This window comes from Rhincodon typus, chromosome 37 (genome assembly GCF_021869965.1).
Source record: "Rhincodon typus isolate 14 chromosome 37, sRhiTyp1.1, whole genome shotgun sequence".
Classification (NCBI taxonomy): Eukaryota; Metazoa; Chordata; class Chondrichthyes; order Orectolobiformes; family Rhincodontidae; genus Rhincodon; species Rhincodon typus.
The window spans coordinates 5,291,019-5,311,291 of record NC_063368.1 but is presented as its reverse complement, the minus strand read 5'-3'; the positions used below and the strand labels follow the sequence as shown (position 1 = coordinate 5,311,291).

At 42.4% G+C, this 20,273-nt stretch overlaps 1 protein-coding gene across 2 annotated transcripts in view; it reads right to left on the bottom strand.

The window, feature by feature from the left end:
* Positions 1-20,273, bottom strand: part of zc3h7bb (zinc finger CCCH-type containing 7Bb) — an 81,251-nt gene that overhangs the window by 29,569 nt on the left and 31,409 nt on the right. For both annotated transcript variants that reach the window (XM_048617435.1, XM_048617434.1), the window contains 6 exons: positions 19,269-19,324; positions 14,512-14,680; positions 13,117-13,278; positions 5,866-6,071; positions 4,314-4,414; positions 1,317-1,498 (listed from right to left, as the gene is read on the bottom strand). In XM_048617435.1, the coding sequence (XP_048473392.1) occupies positions 1,317-1,498; positions 4,314-4,414; positions 5,866-6,071; positions 13,117-13,278; positions 14,512-14,680; positions 19,269-19,324 (876 nt within the window). The remainder of the gene's footprint in view (positions 1-1,316; positions 1,499-4,313; positions 4,415-5,865; positions 6,072-13,116; positions 13,279-14,511; positions 14,681-19,268; positions 19,325-20,273) is intronic.

Genomic DNA, 20,273 nt, shown 5'->3' with positions numbered 1-20,273 from the left:
GTTGTAAAAACCCATCCGGATCACTGATGTCCTTTAGGAAAGGAAATTTGCCATCCTTACCCAGTCTGGTCTCCATGTGACTCAAGAACCACAACAATGAACTGTGATGAACTTTGTCTTAAATTTTACTTTTTTTATTATTATATATGACTTTATCATTGATGTAGGTGCCGTGCTAGGGCGACTTTTAAAATTTTTCACTGTATTTTTCATATGATAACAAATTTCTATTCTATTCTATTCAATGTGGTTGACTCTTAATTGTGCCTGAAGTGGTTAAGCAAGTCATTTGATTTAAGGGCCATTAAGAATGGGCAACAAATGCTGGCCTTATCAGTGATGCCTACACCCCTTGCAAAAATGAAGAAAGTATTTTAAATGAAGGGGAAGTTGGTGCACTGCTGGCTTGCAATACACGCCAGTGCATTCAATATCTGTTGTCTTACATTTGTGCCTGGCTACTGCTTTGGATCCCAGAGCAGTTGGCCATTGGTCTTTAAGCCAAATGGGTTAAGAACAGTTTGCTCATTTGCTTATGCCACCTGGGAAGAGAAGAGCTGGTAAAATCTACATAATCCATATGGATCCTAATGGATGATCCCAGAATTGCAGGAACAAAACTGACCAGAGGTTCAGGTTAGATCTTGCAAACCACCAGAGATGTAGGGTTTGCATGGGAAATTTGTTTGCATGAAGACCGTAGGCCCTTATTTACACGTGCGGCAGTGATGAGAGCAGGCAGCCCGAGGTCCCCCAGAGAGTGGGTCAAAGCAGAGGAGATTGAGCCCTTGTAGGGAGTGCGACCACAGCATGGAGAAGCACTTAAGAAAGACTGTTAAACTTTTAACTTTATTTATTTTTCTACTTTGTACCCAAGATTCTGTACCTAGGTACCTTTGTACCGAAGATGGCACTGGGAATGACGACATTATACACTCTCCACACTACTTACGTACTTCTATACTTGAGTACGTGTGACCAGAAAATCTAATTCTAATTCATTTATAGTACGATGTAATATCCTGCTGCAAAAATTGAGCAATGTTTAGGAGGCCTGTGTCTTTAAAGTCTCAGTGTATAAATGATGTAAATAAACGGAGGATAATCAGGGTTCAATTACTATTGGCAAAGGAAAAGTGTAGCTTGGTGAACGAGTGCTTGTAAATTTTCTGTGCTAAATCGTGGAAGATTAATAAAATGGCACAAAATGAACCACTTTTTCTGAATGACAGTTTTACGCTCTGCATTGAACGCTTGCAAACTTTCCACATAGATAGTTCGAAAGAAAACACACTTCAGGTTTTCCTTTCAAGTACCTGAACTCTGTTGCATCACCCAGACCTTCAGCTCGATGAGACTGTGAGCGAAGTTACAGCTGTCCTCCCGTAGACACCCATAACGTACCTCGTGTCGGCACACATCAAACTGGCAGTGGTCCTGGTACTGCCGGATCTTGGAATACTTCACCGTTGTGTCGCACAGCATGTGGACCAAGCACCTGAAACCACACAAGGCACAGAGAAGTTTCAGCAACAGACCTAATTCAGAACTAAATGAAAACTGAAAAAAAAAACTGCGAATGCTGTAAATCAGAAACAAAAACAGAAGTTGCTGGAAAAGCTCAGCAGGTCTGGCAGCATCTGTGAAGAAGAAAATCAGAGTTAATGTTTTGGGTCTGGTGGCCCTTCCTCAGAACATTATTTTAAAAAAAGTTTCAATGTGTCACCTCTGCTGTTTTGCAAAACTTAGTTTTGTATTCTCTGGTGACTGACCATTCTGTAAGTGGAAATGCTGTCTTCCTTTTAGGTCTACTAAAACTCTTCAGGATTTTGAATGTTAAAAATTCCCCAGTTCTGAGGTAGGGTCACTGGATCCGAAACGTTAGCTCTGACTTTTTCTTCACAGATGCTGTTAGACCTGCTGAGCTTTTCCAGCAACTTCTGCTTTTGTTCCTGATTCAGAACTAATTTAATCCCATTCTGCCTCTCGAGCCTGTTCCACCATTTAATTCGATTACGTCTGATGGGCAGTTTAACTTCATCTACCCACAATATTGGCAATGCTCGATACTCTTGCCTAACATAATTTTTAAAAATTGGTCATATTTATAAACGATTTCATCTCCTTTTAGCAACATAGGAACAGGAATAGGCTGTTCAACTTCTTAAGACTGTTCTGACACTCAATTAGATCATGTCTGCTCTGTATCTTATCTCCTATCTACCTGTCTTAGTTCCATAACTTTGGCCTGAACAAAAACCTACCAATATTTTCAGCCAGAAGGAAAAATGTCTGCCAGGTGGAACAGTGTACAAAAGCCAAGTTGTGCTAAACCTTTAACTCACCCTGGGTTGGTTCCTGAATATTGTATTCAATTTTGGATGCTAACTTTTGTCTAGGTCTTAGAAAGGTTGTGGATGGGATTTACTAGGAAGGTAACAGGTATGAGTGACTTCAGTTCTTTAATTATGGAAAGACTGAAGAAATTGGGATTATTTTCCTTTGAGCAGTGAAGGTTAAAGGAAGTTTTAATGTTCAAAATCCTGAAGGGTTTTAATAGAGCTAAAAGGGAGACATTTCCACTCATAGTTTTGTATCCTCTGGTGACTGACCTTTCAAAGTTGATTTGCAAAAGATCAGAGGTGACACGTTGAAACTTTTTTTAAAACATGAGTGGTTGTGATCTGGTACACATTACCTGATAATGTGTAGAGCACATTTAGTAGTGACATTCAAGTGAGACTTGGACAAATCTTTGAAGGGAAAAGATTTGCTGGGCTATGGGGAAAGAGAAGGGGATTGGAACTAATTGGGAAATCTCCTTCAAACAGCACAAGCACGATGGACCAAATGGCCTCCTTCCGTGCTGCACCACTTAATGAGCCTGTGTGTTAACTTGGTCGGTGAAAAGTAGCAAACTGTCCAACCACAGATGGTATCAGAGTTCAATGCTGTCTCCTCCTGATGTGCCGGTGAGCTAAGCAGCAGCAAAGCCCTTTTATTTTTCACTTCCTGACTCGGGGTTACAGAAACATGTAGCATTCCTATTTTCTGTAGCTGCAGGGCCTTGGTGAGACCACATAGAGTCACAGAGTTGTACAACATGGAACAGACCCTGCGGTCCAACTTATCCATGCCGACCAGATATCCTAAATTAATCTAGTCCCATTTGCCAGCATTTGGCCCATATTCCTCTAAACCCTTTCTATTCATGTATCCATCCAGATGCCTTTTAAATGTTGTAACTGTACCAGCCTCCACCATCTCCTCTGGAAACTCATTCCATACACGCACGAGCATCTATGAAAAAGTTGCCCTTTAGGTCCCTTTTAAATCTTGCCCCTCTCACCTTAAACAGATGCCCTCTAGTTTTGGACTGCCCCACCGTGGCTATTCACCCTCTCCATGCCCCTCATGATTTTATAAACCTCTATAAAGGTCATCCCTCAGCCTCTGATGCTCCAGGGAAAATAGCCCCAGCCTATTCAGCCTCTCCCCATAGCTCAAGCCCTTCAACCCTGGGGACATTCTTGTAGATCTTTTCTGAACCCTTTCAGGTTTAACATCTTTCCTATAGTAGGGAGACCAGAATTGAATGCAGTATTCCAAAAGTGGCCTAAACAATGTCCTTTACAGTCGCAACATGCGTGTACAGTTTTAGTCTCCTTATCTGAGGAAAGATGCTGTGGCTATGGGGGGAGTGCAACAAAGGTTTAATAGACTGATTCCTGACATGGCAGGACTGATGTATGAAGAGAGATTGCTCGTTTAGGATTATAATTCACTGGAGTTTTGAAGAATGACTGCGGATCCCATAGGAACTTACAAAATTCTAACAGGATTAGACACAGTTCAGGCAGGACGTTCCTAATGACTGGGTGTTCAGAACCAGGGATCACAATTTTAAACACAGAGCATAAGCCATTTTGGACTGAGGTGAAGAGAAAGCCTATGGAATTCTCTGCCACAGAAAGCGGTTGAGTCCAAAACTGAATATTTTCAAGAAGGAGACAGATATAATTCTTAGGGCTAAAGGGATCAAAGGGTATGGGGAGAAAGCAGGAACAGGGGACTGAGTTGATGATCAGCTGTGATCTTATTGAATGACACAGCGGGTTTGAAGGGCCAAATGGCCTAGTCCTGCATCTATTTTCTATGTTTCCATGCAAGGTTTACTGCCTTGACTGTCATTATAGGACTCAGTACAAACGAGGATTTGGACCTGGAACCAGCCAGCCACTACAGCTTAAAAACGGGCTACCTGATCCCACTAGAACATTCAGGAGCTCCTTCCATGTTGCTTGTGTACTCACTTATTATCTTCAAAGTTGTGCTTAGCATCTGGATTAGAGCAGAGTGATGTGCTGTCCTTAGCCTTCTTGCTTATTAATCTGGGTTTACTGTCAAAACATTCCTGCAACGGAAAGCAAAGGCAGACCATTAGAGACTCGCACACCATGATTTGAATGCCCCATTTTAAAAAAAAAGAGAAAAAAGTACAGGCTATTATGCCCTATAAACTTAGTAGCTACTAGTTTAAGGACTTGAGGACAAGGTCAAGAATCAGAAAAGGCAACTCGGCTGGAATATACAGTGTGATCTTTGTATGAGGTCTCCAACATTCAGCAATTTTGACTCCCTAGTTTTGGAGCGGAGATCTGGGGCTGAACCTGGGATTTTCACAGTTTGCGTTGCTCATGAGCAGGGCATACTTAGGAACAGCCCCACCCATGACAAAAATTGTGAAACTCGGACCCTGTTGAAGATACCAAGACAGACGACCATTCAGAGAAATGGATTTTTAAGCAGTATCTTTAAGAAGATATAGAGTGGGACAGACAGGTTTCAGAAAGGAATTCAAGAACTTAGGGCCCCGGTGGCAGAAAGCCCAGCTACTATGGCTAAGGAGACGGGGCACGCACGTGGTGCTAGACGGACTGAAGCTGAGCTTTCAATGGAATTCATTAATTGAGCCACTGAGCACAAAAGTGAAGAAGTTTTGCTGAACCTACATAAAGCAGATTTCAATGATTTTGACCATGATTTCCGATTTGAGGCAGCATATGGATTATAGATGGGTCAGAAGAGATTTACTGCAATAGCTCCAGGAATGATGGGTTACAGAGAAGCTAAAGTTGATCACTTAAGAGCCAAGAAGCCGGAGGGGTGGGGGTGGTGGTGTTTGGCAGAGGTATATATAATCACAAAGATCTTAAATAGAATAAGTAGAAACTGTTTCCAACAGCTAAAATGATCCCTTATCAGAGGACCCAAATTCAACTTCATTTGATGGGCAAAAGAACCAGAGGAGATAATGAGAAGAAATTTTGACACAAACAGTGGATAGAATTTGGAACATACTCCCTCCCTGATGTTGAGGCACTCAAAAGGAAGTGGGAGAAATATTTGGAGGTTAAAAAAAGAATGGGTCGCATGGATGCAGTGGTACAACTGACTGGATTTCTCTTCAAAATAATCTGCGCAGCCTTACTGAGTGCTATCTTTCTGTGCTGCAGTATTTTATTGGATCTAAAACACGTTGTAAAAGCCCTCAATAGAAGCTGCCTGGGGTTTGGGAAAGGAGGCAGTGGGGCTTGGAAACAGGAGACACATCCTCAGGGTTTCTTTCCCTGCTCTGATGACCACATATGGTGGAGTGATTGAAATGTGGGATGCACGAGAATTTGAGGAGTGCAAATTTCTTGAAAGCTTTAGAGCTGGAGTAAGTTAAATTGGGAGGGGTGAGGCCGTGAAGACAAGGATGAGGATTTTAATGCTGCTGTGTCAAGAAGTGGAGACAACTGCAGGTCTGATCTATGCAGGCACTACCAATGCAGGACTTCCACGTTTGTTACACCATCTCACCTCACAAAGGAACATAAAGCAGCCAAGATGTTCCTTCAGCAGTTTAGCTACTGTGAGGCTGCCTCTCGTGTCACCCCCCAGTGGATCGAAGAGTAGCTCGCGGTTTATGGCTCCTTTACGTTCCAAAGTCCAAACATCTATCTCCTCTTGACAATAAGCAAATGTACACTGGTCCCCATATTTGCAATCTTCTTTACTCGCGATATCTGTGGATAAACAAAATGAAAGTTATCAGCTTTATAATTAGAATTCACTGTGCATTTTAAACTTGGTCCCTTTTCTCTGCTCTCCATCAACTTGCTGATTTTTTTTTATTCATTCATGGATGTGGGCACCACTGGTTGAGCCAGCATTATTGTCCAGAGGGCAATTAATGGTAAACCACATTGCTGTGGCTCTGGAGTCACATCTGGGCCAGACTGGGTAAGGATGGCAGACTTCCTTCTCTAAAGAACATTAATGAACTAGATGGGCCTTTACAACAACAGACAATGGTTACATGGTCACCATGAGACTAGGTTTTTAAAAAATTCAATAGAAATGTGAAATTTAAGTTTCTCTATCAGCCAGGGGTGGATTCGAACCCAGGTACCCACAACATTAGCCTGGGTTTCTGGATTACTAATCCAGTGATATGACCATTACGTCATCACGTCCCCACTTCTTTCGCAGAAGATGCTAATTCTGGGGCAGCACAACCCAGTTCTCCAGTACATGACAAGTGTGGTGTGCGCACTTAAACGTCATAGAGTGATACAACATGGAAGCAGGCCTTTTGGCCCAAACTGGTCCATGCCGACCATGGTGCCCACTCAGCTAGCTCCAATTGCCTGCATTTGGTCCATATCCCTCTAAACTTTTCCCATCCATGTACCTATCCAAATGTTTTTTTTTAAATGTTGCTATTGTACCTGCCTCAATCACTTTCTCTGGCAGCTCATTCCATATATGCATCACTCTCTATGTGAAGAATTTGCCCCTCAGGTCCTTCTTAAATCTTTCCCCTCTCACCTTAAACCTATGCCCTCCAGTTTTCAATTTCTCATCCCTGGGAAAAAGACTATATGCATTCATCCTATCTATGCTCCTCATGATTTTATTCACCTCAATAAGGTCACCCCTCATTCTCCTTCATTCCAAGGAATAAAGTCCTATCCTGGTCAACCTCTCCCTATAACTCAGGCTTACTAGTCCTGGCAACATCCTCGTAAATCTTCTTTGCACACTTTCCAGTTTAACTATGTCTTCCCTATAATAGGATGACCAAAACTGTACACAATACTCCAAGTGCGGCCTCACCAAACACTAATACAACTGTAACACAACATCCCAACTCCTAAACTCAATGCCTCAACCGATGAAGGCCAGAAAGCTAAATGCCTTCTTCACCACCCTGTCCATTCGTGGTGCTGCTTTCAATAACTATGTACTTGTGCTTCTAGGTCCCTCTGTTCCACAACACTCCTGAGGATCTCACCATTTACTGTATAAGTTCTACCTTGGTTTGACTTTCCAAGGTGCAACACCTCACACTTACCTGTATTGAATTACATTTGCCAATCCTCAGCCCACTTCCCCATTTGATCAAGATCGCTCTGAAATTTTTGATAACCTTCTTTGCCATCAACGATATCTCCTAATTTTGTATCATCCGCAAACTTAAATCAGGCCTTACGCATTCATATCCAGATCATCTATGTAAATAACAAATAACAAAGGTCCCAGCACCGACCCCTGTGGCACACCACTAGTCACAGGCCTTCAGTTGAGAAACAGTCTTCAACCATCACCCTCTGCTTCCTACCATCGAGACAACTTTGAATCTAATTAGCTAGCTCTCCCTGGACCTAACTTTCATGACTAGCCTGCCATGCGGGGCCTTGTCAAAGGAAATACTTATGCTCTAATCCCTGATAGGACACTTTTTTGTGGAAAGCAGAACAAATTACCTGATATCTGACAACCTTGAGCACAAATGTTGTTTAAATATTTACTGCTGTCTGGGCCACAGTTTCCCCAAGTAATATCACACATATGCAAAACATCTGTGAGTTGACTTGCACTTAAAATAGTGCCTTTCATGTCCTCAAGACATCTCAGAGCATTTTACAACCAATTAAGTATATTTGAAATGCAGTCACTGTTGATTGTAGCGCAGAAAACAAAAAATCCAAATTGTGCATAGCGAACCCTAAAGAAATAATGGATTGTATCATCTGTTTCTTGGTGTTGGTTGAGGGATATTGGTCAGGCACTGGGAACTGCACTCTCCTTTAAAATAGTGCCTTGTGACAATACTATGCCTTCAAGAGGTGTGTTGCGTCATGGTTTCTATTAGAGAGAGATTGGAAGACAGGTACGGAGCAGTCTATGAGAAGATAAACAACTTGTGAAACTTGGATTTTTTTAAAAAATTGGAACAACAGAAGCAGCCTGAGTGGGTCTGGTCAAATTCCCACATAACCAAAGATCTTCAGTTTTCAGCACTTGCTGTTGGGGTCTTGAAGAAGTGAAAAGTTGCCACATCTCTCTCTGCTGAAAGCTGGAGTTCTCTCTCTCTCTGAATTATTTTTTGATGTTCTTTCCTCCTTGATTGCTTCCAATGCAGTTCTCCAATCTGTTTTCTGAATTTGCCTTTTGCCAAAGGTGTGCTTGTGGGATGTTGCTATATTGGAACAGTTAATGTTTAGTAGTAAAATAATCTATTACTCTGCAAGATATTCCAAGTTCCCCTTCTTTTACTGCATTTTAACTATAGTGTTTGAATAAATTAGGTTTTGCTTAACATTGAGAAGATTGACAAATCAAACTGCACCTGAGGCACAGCACTTCATATTTACATTTCAAATAAGAAAAAGTTATGGTCTAGGCTACCTTCTTCATATATTTTGAAGGGGCTCTGGTCTGGTCCATAACAACCTAAGCGAGCAGATGGGGCCCCAGTTCAACAGCTTATCTGAAAGATGCACCTCTAACAGTCCAGCACCCACTCAATACTGTACCAGAAATATTTTTCTTTATTGATCTTTCATGAGATGTGAATATTAGTGGCATTTGTTATCCATGAGAAGGTAGTCTTCTGAACCAGTGCTGACATTCTGGTGTGGTATAATTCATAGAATCCCTACAGTGCAGAAATAGGCCTTTCAGCCTGTTGAGTCTGCAACAACCCTCCAAAGACCATCCCACCTAAACCCAGCCCATATCCATAACTCCACACAGGGTTTTTACCATAACTAACCCACCAAACCTGCACATCCCGGGAAATTACAAGGCAACTTTACCAATCACCAAACCACCTAACCTGCACATTTTTCACCTGGGAGGAAACCCACACAAATACGGGAAAACGTGCAAATTCCACACAGACAGTCGCCCAAGGCTGAAATCAAACTCAGATCCCAAGTGCTGTTAAGAGTGCTAACCACTGAGACACCATCCTGCACAACTTAATGATATGATAGGCCATTTCAGAGTCATAAAGTTCTACAGCAAGAAAACAGACCCTTCGGTCCAACCAGTCCATGCCAAACATAATCCCAAACTAAAACTAATCCCCCCAAATCTTTCCTATTCACGTAATTATCCAAATATCTTTCAAACATTGTAATTGTACCTGCATCTACCACTTATACAATCATACAGCTGTACAGCATTGAAACAGACCTTTCAGTCCAACTCGTCCATGCCGACCAGATATCCTAAATTAATCTAGTCCCATTTGCCAGCATTTGGCTCATGTCCCTCTAAATCTTTCCTATTCATGTACCCATCCAGATGCCTTTTGAATGTTGTAATTGTACCAGCCTCCACCACCTTCTCTGGCAACTCATTCCATACACTCACCACCCTCTGCGTGAAAAAGTTGCCCCTTAGATCCCTTTTATATCTTACCGGTCTCACCTTAAACCTATGCCTTCTAGTTTTAGACTCCCCCACCCCAGGGAAAAAACCTTAGCTATTCCTCTATAAGGTCACACCTCAGCCTCCAAACCTCCAGGGAAAATAGCCCCAGCCTATTCAGCTTCTCCCTATAGCTCAAACCCTCCAACCCTCCAACCCCAGCAACATCTTTGTAATTTTTTTCTGAACCCTTTGAAGTTTCACAACATCCTTCATATAGCAGGGAGACCAGATCTGCACACAGTATTGCAAAAGTGTCCTAACCAATGTCCTGTACAGCCGCAACATGACCTCCCAACTCCCATAATCAATGCACTGACCAATAAAAGCAAGCATACCAAATGCCTTCTTCACTATGCTGTCTAATTGCGACTGCACTTTCAAGGAACTATGAATCTGCACTCTAAGAGCTCTTTGTTCAGCAACATTCACCAGGACGTTACCATTAAATGTATAAGTCCTGCCCTCATTTGCCTTTCCAAAATACAGCACCTCACATTTATCTAAATTAAACTCCATCTGCCACTCCTCAGTCCATTGGCCCATCTGATCAAGGTCCCCTTGTACTCTAAGGTAACTTTCTTCGCTGTCCACTACACCTCCAATTTTAGTGTCATCTTCAAACTTACTAACCATACCTCCGATGTTCACTTCCAAATCATTTATATAAATGATGAAAAGAGGTGGACCCAGCACCGAACCTTGTGGCACACCACAGGTCACAGGCCTCCAGTCTGAAAAGCAACTCTCCACCACCACCCTCTGTCTTCTACCTTTGAGCCAGTTCTGTATCCAGATGGCTAGTTCTCTGTATTCATTGTGATCTAACCTTGCTAACCAGTCTACCATGGGGAACCTTGTCAAATGCCATACTGAAGTCCACCGCTCTACCCTCATCAATCCTCTTTGTTACTTCTCCAAAAAACTCATTCAAGTTAGTGAGACGTGATTTCCTATGCACAAAGCCATGTTGGCTATCCCTGATCAGTCCTTGCCTTTCCAAATACATGTAAATTCTGTCCCTCAGGATCCCCTCCAACAACTTGCCCACTACCGATGTCAGGCTCACTAGTCTATAGTTCCCTGGCTTTTCCTTACCTTTCTTAAATAGTGGCACCACGTTAGGCAACCTCCAGTCTTCCAGCACCTCACCTGTGGCTGACTATGATACAAATATCTCAGCAAGAGGCCCACAATCGCTTTCCTAGCTTCCCACAAAGTTGTAGGGTACACCTGATCAGGTCCTGGGGATTTATCTACCTTTATGCATTTTAAGATGTACAGCATCTCCTCCTCTGTGATAGGGATATTTTTCAAGATGTCGCTATTTATTTCCCCCATGCTGTCTATCTTCCATATCCTTTTCCACAGTAAACACTGATGCAAAATTCTCATTTGGTATCGCCCCCATTTCCTGCGGTTCCACGCATAGGGCCCCTTAAAGATCATTAAGGCAGCTTATTTTCTCCCTTGTTAATCTTTGGTCCTTAATGTATTTGTAAAATCTCTCTGGATTATCCTTAACCCTATTTGCCAAAGCTATCTTATGCCTCCTTTTTGTCCTCCCGATTTCCCGGTTAAGTATACTCCTACTGCCTTTATACTCTTCTAGGGATTCACCCAATCTCTGCTATCTACAGATGCTTCCTTCCTTCCTTTTCTTGACCAAAACCTCAATTTCTCTAGTCATCCAGCATTCCCTACACCTACCAGCCTAACAGGAACATACTGTTTCTGGACTCTTGTTATCTCTTTTTTGAAGGCTTCCCATTTTCCAGTCGTCCCTTTACCTGCGAACATCCACCTCCTCCGGAAGTTGATTCCACACACAAACTACCTTCTGTGTATAAAACATGCCCCTCGTGTCTTTTTAAAATCTCTCTCCTTTCACTGTAAAAGTGTGTCCCCTAGTCTTGAAACCCCGTATGCTAGGGAAAAGACACCTACCATTAACCTTATCTATATCCCTCAGGATTTTATAAATTTCTATAAGGTCACCCCTCAACCTGCTATGCTCCAGTGAAAAAAGTCCCAGTTTATCCTGCCTTTCTTTATAACTCAAATCTTCCCTACCTGGACTTTAAATCTGGAGTCACTTTTATGCCAGACCAGCTAAGGACAGCAGATTTCCCTCCCTAAAGGGCCAGATGGTTTTTATGACAATCAATGACAATTTCACAATCATCATTGACAAGATTAACTAGCTTTCAATTTCGAATTTAGAAACTGAATTTAATTTATACCAATCAACATGCTGGGATCCTGAACATAGAGCACAAGTCTAGGTCTCTGGATTATTTGTTTAGTGACAATCCAACTATGTCACCAACGCTCCACAGCTTGGATTTTGTGGGACTTGAATCTTCTGACTCAGAGGTAGAGCAGATATCCACTGAGCCACAGCTGACACTCTGACCTCATGTCCAGTTTATACAGATGAGTCTTGCTTGAGTGCCATCAAGTTTTTAAAAGAAACCAGCTGAATCCCACTCCCAGTTTTTTCGTGCACGTGTGATGCAGTGGTAGTGTCCCTACCTGTGGGCCAGAAGATCCAGATTCAAGTCCCACCTGTCCAAGAGGTGAGTCATAACACACCTGAACAGGGAGATTAAAATAACCAAAGAGGGGGTCATCTCACACCTTTCAGCCAGGTATAAAGGCAGCATTAGTGCCCTCGACGCACAACAACAGAAATCGGGCAGGTCCTGTAATCGGCCACCAACTTGATTTTTTAAAATTTACTCACGGGATGTAGGCATCGCTGGCTAGGCCAGCATTTATTGCCCATCCCTAATTGAGCAGGGGGCAGTTAAGAGTCAACCACATTGCTGTGGGTCGGCAGTCACATGTAGGTCACACTAGGAAAGGATGGCAATTGCCTTCCCTACAGGACTTTAGTGAACCAGATGGGTTTTTCTGACAATCGACAATGGTTTCACGGTCACTATTACACCCTTAATTCCAGATTCTTTATTGAATTCAAATTCCACTATCTACCATGGCAGGATTTGAACCCGGGTCCCCAGAATACGAGCTGAGTTTCTGGATTAATTGTCTAGCAATAATACAACTAGGCCATTGCCTCCCCATTTAACAGCAGTTGTCTTGGCAAATCTCTGTATGTGTGCACTCCAAAGAAGAGCTTCTTCCCTTCCCTCATGTGTTTCTCTAGCTTTCCACGTATACTAACCACTTCAACCACTCTTTGTGGTAGTGAGTTGTACATGCTGAATATAGAGACATTTCTCCTGAATTCCCTGTTAGATTTATTAGTGATCGCTGCATATTTATGGAACTTTCATTTAACCTGGCCCATTTGTGGTACAAAGTACCATACACTCCACACACCTTTACAAATGTAGTATGGCCCCCCATAATTATTCTTGGTAGGCCGAGGCCTGATTTTCTTCCACCGTGTGTCTGTTGAACTCTTCAATCTTCCAATCAATATATCTTTTCCACACTTGTGATCCAGGTCAGGGTTATAATTATAATCTAATGCTTTAATGCCTGAAACAGCAAAACATAAAAAGGAGAAAACACTTAAGAAGCACGCCAGGGCATTGAGTCATGGCAGACAAACTAGAATAAGCAAATTATTTTTAAGGAGATTGGCTCCTGGCTGCCCCCACCCTCCCCCACCACTCTTCCTAGTCAATTTATTCACTGAATTTTAACACTCTTGCTGCTTTCACAAAGCCGATTTTGTCCTCTGGTGTCATCTAGAGATGATCCCTCATGGACATCTAGTACTGAGGTCAATACAGCCATTTCTGGCTATGACAGTTGACTTAAAGCAGATTACCATCTACTCACTTCCCATACCCATGTAGACTGGGCCAGTTCTTGGCTGATACCACTCTCTAATAATCTCAAAGGGAGACTTTGGACTACTCCAATGTCAAACCACCCTCTTACTATCCCCAAAAACCTGCCCAATCACCACCTTCTTCTATGACACCATCAAATTGATAGCTTCAAAGAAACCTTCAGCTCATCACTCTGTCACACAGCTAGCTAGAGTTCCCTTTTCTTGTTACTATAAGATTTCCCCTCATTTCCAACCAGGAAAATGGTCATCTCCCTATCATTAGTTGCATTGCTATGGATGGTCCTGGCAAACACAGAGAGCTTTTAGGTTTCCTTGTTGTGACAGGTTTCACTTGTAGTCAGAAGACCGACAAACACTCAAAACTGCCAAAGAAATGACAGCTGCTTAGCTCAAACGGCTACATATAAAATGGATGGCCAACAGGAAAGTGGAGTTAAGGCCACAATCACATCTGCCATGATCTTACCGAATGGCAAAGCAGGCTTGAGGAATTTTATTCCTTCGCCTCATTCTCAAGTTCCTGTGAACCCTGTCCATAGCCGACAACGAGAGGACAGCTCACCACCTTGGGCACAGCAACCACAAGGGGCTGTTTGGATTCACAGATCATAGATCACAGAATCCCTAGTGTAGAAACAGGCCATTCGGCCCATCTAATCCACATTGACCCATTATCCCTGTAACCCTGCATTTCGCTTGGCTAACCCACCTAGACTCTATATCCCTGGAACTATGGCAATTTAGCATGGCCAATCCACCCTAACCTGCACATCTTTGGACTGTGGGAAGAAACCGGAGCACCCGGAGGAAGCCCAAGCGGACACGGGGAGAATGTGCAAACTCCACACAGACAGTCACCCGAGGCTGGAATCAAACCTGGGTCCCCGATTCTAGCTGCAATGTTCCTTTACCTATTTTAACGAAGCAGCTGGAGCAAGCCTGGCGCAGGTCATGTGTGTCACTGAGTGGGTTCTTCGTCAGTGGCGATGATGATGACAAGAACGACCTACTGTCTCCTCGCACTACTCCAAGGTATGTTGAGGAACTGCTCAAGGAGGACAGGCTGTTGGATTGCTTACCCTGCCATACAAAATGAGGAGGAGGCAGTAGTCAAGGCCAGAACAAAGTACATATCATCTTACTAGATGGATGATTGTATTGGTTTAAGAAGAAAAACCCTTGTTAATTATCGACCACCCCAGCCTTGAAGTGCTGCCTACATGATAGACTGCGTCTCTGTGAGTGTCTGTTGGTCTCCAATAGCTCACGCAGCAATCATTACTTGCATGAGTGCTTCAACAATGATGTCCCATACTGTTTAAACTGTGTGAAGCATTGTAAAAAATTCTGATCCTGACATCCACAAAAAAGTGTGCATTCCATAAGGTAGTGAAGGTTCCGGAGTTAGGAGTCGAAACTTGGTTTATTTGTATTGTTGGAGACAGGCCAGATCAGCAGCTGTAAGGGTTGTTTCAGCTCACTTCAGCTAACCCAGCACAGGTCAGAAATCCATCTTTCAGTCTGGTTAGCTTCAGCAACTCAACCACTGCCTCAACTTCTAACTATAGTTATACTGCAGGAGGGAGCATTAAACAAGAAATAGTTGAAGCTTGTAACAAAAGTAACATGCAACAGATGTGGAGGAATTTAATCTTTATATAGACTGAGCCAAGCAAATTAGTAGTCTGGAAGAGGAGTTTGAAGAATGCTTTCGCAACAGTTTTCTGGAGTAATGGACTGTGGAACCGGCAAAAAAATAAAGTTATTTAGATGAAGTATTGAGCATTATCATCATTATCATCAGTGTATTATCACTAAATTGTTAATCCAGAGACCTGGGTAATATTCCAGGGACTGGGGTTCAAATCCTGCCATGGCAGAGGGTGGAATCTGAATCCAACAAAAAACCTGGTATTAAGGGTTTAATGACGACCGTGAATCCATTGTCAATTGTCAGAAAACCCCATCTGATTCACTAATGTCCTTCAGGGAGGGAAACTGCCTGAACTGCCCTTTTGACCAGACCCACAGCAATGTGGGTGACTCTTAACTGCCCTCTGGGCAATTGGGGATGGGTAATAAATGCTGGTCTCATCTGTAATGGCCAGATCCAATAAACAAAAAAAAAAAATCGCGAACAAGAATCTTAAAAAAGCAAATTACATGGGCGCATGGGGAGAGTTGGTTAAGGAGAATCAGATAAATCGACTGAAAAGGTTCAGCAGTAAATAAACGGCAGGAAATATTTAAAGAAACAATTCAAAATGTTTGACCAAAATATATTCTATAACACAAACTCACTGAGAAATTATTCTGTGGTGTACCGACTAGGTTAAGGATAGTATCCAATTAAAAGAAGTGGCTGCAGTGCTGAAAGAATCTGAAAGTAAATCTAGGATAGAAGTGTTTTAGAAACCAGTGAAGGGCTACCAAAAAGCTGATAGCAAGGGGAAAAAAAAGGACATGAGTAAACTAGCGAAAAAAAGAGAAAACAGATTGTAAAAGGTTTCACAACTATATTAAAAAGGGATAACTAAAATAAACACTGGTCCCTTAAAAGCAGAGACAGCAGAAATTGTTGAGAATGATGAAATGGCATCGACATTGATGAATATTTTGTGACTGTCTTCACAACCGAACAGAGTTACCAGAAATACAAGGTAACAAGGGGGCTAATAACAGTGAGGTAATTTAGGTAATTAATTATCAGAGAAAAATAAATTGGGAAAACTTGAGGGATTAAAATCTGACAAATCCCCCAATTTCCATAATACAGGGGAGCAGAAATAGGCCATTCAGTTCATCAAGTCTCTCCCATTCAACCAGATCGTGGCTGATCTGATCATCCTCAACTCCACTCTTCTGCCTTTTCCCCACAACCCTCAATTTCTCCATAGTGATTAAAAGTCTGTCTATCTCTGCCTGGAATATACTTAACAATCCAGCTTCTACAGCCCTCTGAGGCAAAGAACTCCATAGATTCATGCTCTGTTCCTGATTTCCTAATCCTAGAGTTCCAGAAGAGACAGCTGCACAAATCGTCAATTTACTGACTAGATTCTGGAATGATTCCAGCAGATTGGAAGTTAATAAATGTAACTCCACTATTTAAAGGAGGGAGGGAGAGAGAGAAAATAGAACTAAAGCCGAGTGAATTTAACATCAGTCATCAGACAGCATCAGGATCTATTACTGAGGAATTCTAAACAAACTACTTACAAAAGTATAGTAAGATTAAAACAAGTCAACATGGTTTTATGAAAGTGAAATCCTGTTTGACAAATGTGTTACTCTTCAGCTGGGTATTGTGTACAGTTCTGGGCGCCACATGAAAGGGAGGATGTGAATGCATTAGAGGATGTGAATGCATTGGAGAAAATGCAGAAACAATTTATAAAAATAGCTCCAGGGAAGAAGAACTTCTGTTTATGAGGTTAGAACGAAGAAGTTGAGGCTGTGCATGGTTGGGGAGGAGAGATCACATCGAGAGCGAGACACAGATCGAGTGAGTATGAAGTTCAGGGAATATGGAGGCAGCTTGGGATTTTGATGTGAGGGGAAGTGGTGCTTTTTTATGGGATAAATTGAAGCCCAGGATCAGGGACCCAGCACAAAGAGAGTGACATCACAGGAAAGCCATATGTTCATTAGCTACTAATTTGACTATTTATTGTAGGTTACTTTCACACTGAAGGTAAATAGGGTAAATATTTACAGGATACCAATGAAAACACAGTGAGAAATCTCCAAAAATAAAATTAAAAATTAAGTAGAGCTGCAGGGCCAGGCAATGTGCTTTACCTGCTTGATGTGGGATCTGGGGACCCCATTGTGGTTCATAGTGACCACATCTGAAGCAAGCGATGGTTGCTTGAGAAGCTCCAGCTCAGAGTTGATAAACTGGATTCTGAGCTTTGAACAGTGTGACACATCAGGCGGGGAGAGTGTAAATCGGATGCTGTGTTTCAGGAGACAGTCACACCCTTTAGATTAACTACCTCAAATTCAGTTAGTGGTTAAGGACAGGAGGGAGTGACCACCAGTGAGGCAGATAGAGGGATCCAGGAGAGAGAACAGAAAGAGTCTCAACCCTTGAGCTTGTCTAACAGGTTTGAGATTCTTGCTCCCTGTGTGGATGAGTGTGACGCTGTAGGGAGGATGAGCAAATTGACCAGTGGTACAGGGAGCCATTCAAGACGGGGGGAGAGTAAAGAGAAATGTAGTTGTAATCAGGGATAGTACAGTCAGGGGAACAGACACTGCTAAAAATTGAAAGAACCGTGAATGCTGTAAATCAGGAACAAAAACAGAAGTTGCTGGAAAAGTTCAGCAGGTCTGGCAGCGTCTGTGAAGAAAAAACAGAGTTCCTGCTGAGCTTTTCCAGCAACTTCTGTTTTTGAATAAATATTGTTCTCTGTGGCCTGGATTGAGAGTTCTGAAAGCTGTGTTGGCTACTGGTGCCTGGGTTCGGGATCTCTCATCTGGGCTGCTGAGGAACTTAGAGTGGGAGGGGAAAGATCCAGTTGCTGTGGTCCATATAGGCACCAACAATATAGATTGAAAGAGGAAAGCGATTCTGTTGAGGGAATATCGGCAACTAGGAGCTACATTTAAAAGTGGAATCAAAGAGGTAATAATCTCCAGATTGCTACCTGGGCCATGGGCAAATTAGAACCGGGTCAACAAAATTAAAGAGGTAAACGCATGGCTGAAAAATTGGGTTATGAGAGTCCTTTATTGAAAGTTAAGATTGCGGAGTATATGGAAGTGCATGATAAAATAGGGCTGAGTCAGCATGGTTTCATCGAAGGAAGGTCGTGCCTGACAAATCTGTTCGAATTCTTTGAACAGATAACAAGCAAGTCAGGCAAAGGAGAGCCAGTAGACGTGATTTATTTGGATTTCCAGAAGGCCGTTGACAAGGTGCTGCACAGGAAGCTGCTAAAGTAGAGAAGAGCCCATGGTTTTAGGAGAAAGGTACAGGTGTGGGTAGAAGATCGGCTGACAGGCAGAAGGCACAGGCGAAGACAGAGGGGCATTTTTCAGGATAGTAGCCAGTGACTAATGGAGTTCTGCAGGGGTCAGCATTGGGAACACAACTATTCATATTCTACATTAATGGCCTGGACAAAAAAAACAGAGGGAACGTTCACGCTAAATGATTTGACAACATCTAAAATTTTTAAGTTAAATTGAACAACCCCCACGCAAAAAAAAAACTGCAGATACTGTAAGTGTAAAATAAAAATGGAGAAAATATTGGAAATATCCAGATCTCCTTCTTCCACAAAGAATTAAACAACCCTCTCATCAGCACAGTGCTGTCCATTCAATTTAACACATCTCAGGATTATCAATTCAGGACACTGCATTGCTATTTTGCCACACTAGTGCCTTTTCCTGCAAAGCATGGGTGAGGTGTGATCTTTGCTGTCGGTACTGGCCCTCTCCATTCAATTCTCAGGCTTGGCACATGAATACTTGGGCCAAGGTCAGAACTGGATCCCTGCCCTTCAGAGAAAGGAGACAAGGTGACTGCGGCTGTGGGACATGCAAACATGTGAAGATTAACTCACCATGAATACGACATTTACAGAAACAAAGTCCCTTTCTTGCTGAACATCAACCTGGTTACAAAGAAAGGTGAACATGAACTTTTTACACTTACCAGTGCAAAGCTGCTGGAGGTACTTTGATTACTGTTTGGTGTCATTGGTCTTGAAGCTAGGGAAGCATAGCAAAATTCATTTTTTATATTTTAGTTACTATTCTAGTGACTTTTTAAAACTAGAGAAGTGATCAGACTTATTCCCGCTTCCTCAAGTCAAATAACAAATCACAGATATTTCAGTTTAAACAGACCACTTGCTCCAACAGATCTGTGATAGTTACGATGCAGCACAGAAGGAAGTCATTGCCCACTGGACCAGTGATGGGTCTTCTATCCTCTATTAATTCTCCACTTAAATCTTCTCCACCTGTTGGAGAACAATCCCAGATTCTGCAATCTCTCCACATTACTGAAGTTCTACAGCCCTGGCACTATTCTAATGAGTTCTCTGTTGACAATCTTCCTAACGTATGGCACCCTAGAACAGAATACAATTCTTTAGCCAGAATCCAACCAGTGATTAATACAACATTTACTATCATCTTCTTCTCTATCCAACATCCCGTCTTGTGCCATCTAACTTCTTGACTCTGGTCTCTTCTGTAACCTGTCCAACATCTATTCCAAACTCAGTGGCTACGCCTCCAGGAGACTTCTCCCTGCCCACCCTTCTCTTTCTTTTGCCCTTGTGTTTTTAATCTAACTTGGCATTAAACGTATGGATGGTGTTCAGCTTCGCCATGCCTTATGGGAGTGAGCTTCACAATCTGGGTAAAGACTTTTCCATCAGGTCACCCGCCTTTTCAAAAGGCAAGAACCAAGCCTGTTCAGTCTTACGAGAACTCGTTCATTTTGGATTCAGTGCCATCCATTTGTCTTGGCTAGAGAAAATAAAACTGTCAATCAATCTTCGTTTAGAACTATTAATTGACCAGCATCCACTGCTCCTTGAGGGACAGAATTCTGCACTTTCCACCATGTTTTAGTGTGATGAGCTGCTTTCTAACTTTCCTTCTGATGGCCTGGTTTGGGTCAACTCCTTTCAAAATCATAAAACCTTCC